Source organism: Sinocyclocheilus rhinocerous, unplaced genomic scaffold (genome assembly GCF_001515625.1).
Source record: "Sinocyclocheilus rhinocerous isolate Xijiao unplaced genomic scaffold, SAMN03320098_v1.1 scaffold729, whole genome shotgun sequence".
Classification (NCBI taxonomy): domain Eukaryota; kingdom Metazoa; phylum Chordata; class Actinopteri; order Cypriniformes; family Cyprinidae; genus Sinocyclocheilus; species Sinocyclocheilus rhinocerous.
This window is the reverse complement of record NW_015664993.1, coordinates 129146-134355: the sequence shown is the minus strand read 5'-3', so window position 1 is coordinate 134355 and position 5210 is coordinate 129146. Positions and strand designations below refer to the sequence as shown.

General features: G+C 47.1%; 1 protein-coding gene across 1 annotated transcript in view; it reads right to left on the bottom strand.

Annotated features, from left to right (window-relative positions):
* The window catches only part of LOC107730635 (ERC protein 2), a 76430-nt gene that overhangs the window by 45969 nt on the left and 25251 nt on the right, over positions 1–5210 (bottom strand). The window contains exon 6 of the mRNA XM_016541499.1: positions 2433–2572. Within this exon, the coding sequence (XP_016396985.1) occupies positions 2433–2572 (140 nt within the window). The remainder of the gene's footprint in view (positions 1–2432; positions 2573–5210) is intronic.

The window sequence follows — 5210 nt, the reverse complement described above, 5'->3', positions numbered from 1 at the left end:
GAAGAGGGGTCTGAGTGTGCGGTGCAACGCTTACCTGGTTCCACGGTTTGGCAGAGGGTGCGTGAGTAGGGCTTTTGATGATGCTCTCCAACCGCCCGCTGCTGCCTGCTGGCGAGAGAGGAGGATGAGTGTGGTCTGGTGTTGGTCAGTCCGCGACTCTCCATGCCCTCTTGGGACCCAGAGACAGAGAAAACCGCCCTCTCATCGAGATTTTTGGAAACTAGATTCTCCACCTGGCCCTCCTCCGGGGTAGGGAGAGGAGCATTCACCATCCCCCAAAGAGCAGTTTCCTCTGTCTTTGGGTTGCCCGTCCCGGGGCCTCTTGCTTTTCTGCTCACCGCCAGATGAGCAGCCTGCCTACGCCCAGCTCCATGGCGCTGCTTACTCGAGGCTGCTGCGTTTGCTGTGTGGGAGTGGGGGTGGCGGCAGGGGACCGCCCTCGGCGACAAGCAGACTGAGGCAGCAACTGCACGGATGTGTTTGATGGCCTCGGTCTGCTTCTGTTGCTGGGCGATGTTCTCCACTGCGTCGCCAAAGAGGCCGGTCTGGGACATGGGGGCATTTAAAAACCGAGTCTTGTCGGTCTCCCTCATGTCGGCCCAACACAGCCAGAGGTGGCGTTCCTGGAACACCATAGTGGACATCGCATGGCCCAGAGACCGCGCAGTGAACTTCGTCACTCGTAGCGCTAGGTCAGTAGCGGTGCGGAGCTCCTTAAGAACTTCTGGGTTGTGCCCACCCTCGTGCAGGTCCTTCAGTGCCTTGGCCTGATGAACCTGAAAAAACGCCATGGCGTGTAGGGCAGAGGCAGCTTCTCCACAGTCAGACTTGTAACCCAAAGGTCGCAGGTTCGAGTCTCAGGTCCGGCAGGAATTGTAGGTGGGGGGAGTGAATAACCAGCGCTCTCTCCACCGTCAATACCACGACTGAGGTGAGACTCTTGAGGAAGGCACTGAACCCCCAACTGCTCCCCGGGAGCCGCAGCATTGGCTGCCCATTGCACCGGGTGTGTGTTCACTGCTGTGTGTGTGCACTTGGATGGGTTAAATGCAGAGCAAAAATTCCGAGTATGGGACACCATACTTGGCAACACGTCACTTCACTTTATTTTATTATCACTTTATAAGCACTGCCGGTCAGGGTCGACGAGTACCTACAGGCCTGGGAGGGGAGTGACGGCTTGCCCCACCAGGTGGCAGCGGTATTTGGACACAATTGCATCGCAACCGACCGCTCCACCGGAGGGATCTCCGTATACCCCCGTGCTGCCCCACCGTCGAGGGTGGTGAGGGAGGACGAGCCACCGAGGCGGTTTCTGGCAGTGAAAGGTGCCGTCCATGACCCAGTGAGCTCATCATGCACCTCCGGGGAAGAATGGCACCGGGGCAGGGCGCTGATAACCAGCGCGGGCAACCCCGAAGAACCAATCGTCCAACCTTGAGGGCTTGGGACACGGTGGAGGTCCCCACTCGAGCCCTACCCTCACAGAGGCCCGGGAAAGCATAGCCGTCATTTCCAGATCTGATTCAGGCATTGCTACAGTTCCGGAGGGCAGCAGCGCAGCCAAATCTTCCTCTCCAGAAAGCTCCGGCTCACCCTCCGATGCAGCGATCGACATCCGATCGTCGGGAGGAGTGCCGAAGGATACTGGTACGCTTCTTGTAGAGGGCCCAACACGTTCCTTTGGCAGCTCAACTGGTTGAGGAGTGCAAGTGGAGCGATGGTCCCCCTTGGGTTGGTTCCCTGGAGGGTTTGCCATCACTGTTACCCTCAGACCGTCTGTGCTACTGCCTGAAGTAGCCCCCGCCTGACTGCCGCCATGACGAGAACTAGATCGAGGCAGAGGCAATGGTGCTCCGCCCCTTTTGAGGTAACGGAGCTTGGCCCGCAACTCCGAGATGGTTATCTTCCCGCAATGAGAACATGACTAATCCCCATAGCCACCTAAGCGTGCTTAATGCCCAGACACGTGAGGCAGCGATCGTAACCATCACCCGACACCAGGTAACGACCACATCCAGAAACGCACGGGTGATACGTTGTCTGTAGCAAGACGCAACGTCGTCTTTACAAAGATGCAACGGCGAGTTTGCCAGACGCAGTCTTTCAAAAGATGAGCTCCAAAGAGCGTGCTGAACTCGTTCAGTCTTTTTCTCTCAGTAGAGCAGTCAGGAGCAAAATGATGTGATCACTCGGCTCCGAAGCAAAAAGCTGAGTATGCGTTGCACCTGCTGCCTAGTTATACTCATGCCGAAAGGGAACTTACAGGTAGGTGTGTTGTAGCTAAACCCTGCAGGTTAGTGGCCCTCTGGGAGCAGGATCTGACACCCCTGCCTTATGGTGTCTGATGTTTATTTGTATGATATATCAACCAACAGTAAATAAATGAGCACACTGATGCTCTTTTTCTTGTTCTCTCACATATATACAGCACCTTCTCAGAGAGAGCCTCTTCCAGTGTAACGAGAGCTGTGTCCGTGTTGCTGGAGTTGGCTTGCAGAGACGTCATTCTGTCCCCCAAACTGTCAAACTGTTTGTTTTTGTCTTTTAACTGCTCCTGCAGGTTCTCAGCCTGAGAGACACAGAGAGAAATAATCACTGTTAAGAATTCACCACCTTTGCCAAGTAATTCTGAAGCTAAATATATGTAATCAATATGTACAGTACCATGCAGGGCTGAATTAGGGGGGAAAAACTCTACTACTACTACTACTAATAATAATAATAATAATAATAAGAATAAGAAGAAGAAGAAGAAGAAGAAGAAGAAGAAATCTTGTACATCACTAAGTTCAACTTCAGCAGAGATGCAGTAGTTTTGTATGTTTCTGCAACTTACAGTTGATCATCTTCCTTAATGATGTTAACCCACTATTTAACAGAACATGCAACCCACTGAAATGTAATACAGGTAACAAGATTTAGTTTTATCCATACTACAAAAATTCAAACATAGCTGATAGATATGGAATTATTGCACTGTTGCAATAAAACACAAAACTTTCTCATTTTGAACATACTGCTGCAAAGGACAAAATACATTCATGCTCCCTTACTCTACTCTGACCTGCATTCCAGTCATTAACCCAAAATACATTTCCAAAAAGCTACAAAAGCCATTTAGAAGAGCAGGGTTAACTCCCTGTGATAGTGTGATGTCATCACAGAGTCTAGGTTCTCCTAAACCAGGGTTGTCAAACTCAATTCCTGGAGGGCCAGAGCCCTGGAGAGTTTAGATTCAACCCTAATTAAACACACCTGATCCAACTAATCAAGTCCTTCAGGCTTAATTGAAAACTACATGGTATGTGTGTTGGAGAAGGGTTGGAACAAAACTCTGCAGGGCTCTGGCCCTCCAGGAATTGCGTTTGACACCCCTGAGTTTTATCCGCCTCTAGTGGCCACTGGCCCAAGCATCTTCTGCTTTTCATGAAAGGTTCAAAACTGCCAACTCATAACAAAAGCCTTCTCATCTGTGTTTCCAGATGAAAAGTGACTGATATATAGTTCCAGGTGAAAACAATGAAAGCACTTTGTTGACCTAGAACAACAACCCAGGTATGTACATTGAGATAGATAGATAGATAGATAGATTCTATCTATCTATCTATCTTGATAGATAGATATCCCTCATTGGCGTATCATTTCCTATCACCACTACAGATGTAGGCTAGTCTATGAAGCTCCCAGGGAGCAAGGCAGAAGGGAGCAAGAAGAATGGCTCACGTTATGGATGAGTTAGTGATGTTGACATGACAGAGAATAGAGACATTCCCAGGGCCCCGATGAATAAATTTACCACAGTAGCACACGTGCGATACAGTTTTGCAATGTGTGTGAGCCTGTTTACAAACCTGTTGTCCAACAAAGAGACCATTTAATGACATGGTTTTGGTCCATATTCACTTAATAACAGCAGTCGAATGTTTTAAATAACTTCCTTTTGTGATCTGACATGGTTTCATGGTTTAGCGCATGCACCACGACTATGAAAAGCCATGATCAATGGAGCTCCGAAATTCACCTTCGAGATTCACCATGGCAACAGCACCCGATAAAAAGATGTCTGCATCCTTCCGAGTCAATACATAAGAAAAATGGCATATTTAGTATTTAGTCTTTCAAGTGTATTTTTCTTATTTTGCAAATTATCTGCCATTTGGGGAAAAAAAATTATCTTGTTTCCATTTGCATTAAGATTATTTTTCTTGTTTTAAGTAAAATGCTCTTAATTTAGATTCCAAAATAGTAAGAAGAGCATTTTTACAGCATGAATTAATGAATGAGGTATTTAAACGTTGCATACGCTTTAAAAAGGGGGAGGAGACTGAAAGAATGGTTTAAGGTTTAAAGAAGAAAACCTGCTCCTGACCAGGGGTGCGTTTCCTGTACAACGACGTAACTCGCTGATTAACCACCATAGTATGATGCATTGTTGTTGAAACGAACTAGCTAGTTACAACTGTTTCCAGAACACGGTCGCATTGCTGTCGTTTGAACCACATTAGTTCAACAACATAGGGCCATTGTTAATGACGTCACACGCATGTGGTGGAGGAATAACTTCTGCTATTTAACCGATTAGACATCTCTAAGATGCTGCTGTATTGAACATGGCACCTGATAACTGTCATCTTGCTTTATTTGATGTTTGATTCATCGCGGGTTCCCTCTTACGTCATACTCCGGGGTTTCCCTTTATGCACATGCGCACTCTTCAAAAACGGCGCTTTTAGAGGATGTGCAAAAATACATAGATTAAAATGCATTTATATTTAAATAGAATGGAATATATAGATTGTACTGCATGTTAGCTTGCTTATTGTGCCCAAGAGCATATTTATTTAAGCCTATATCCCTTGCTAACAAGAAACTATGCTTCTAACCACAGGTCGAGAGCCGTAGTTCCTACCACGTAAGTTTGCGACTCTATTTGCGAATGTTCGTTTGAAGTATGGTTTCTGGAAACAGCATGTTAACGGGGTAAACACGTGTAAATTATGCTTTCACTCAATTTGCTTTCTGTTTCCATTTCAACAAAATTTACATTATAACTCATTCATTTTTAAAGCATCACAGTAATTTTGAGTTGTTTCCAAGGACAAGAGGCAGAATCACCCTACAATCTAGGATGTGGCCAAGGTGATGGCAAATAGTTTTACACTGTCTCTCTCTCTCTCTCTCTCTCTCTCTCTCTCTCTCTCTCTCTC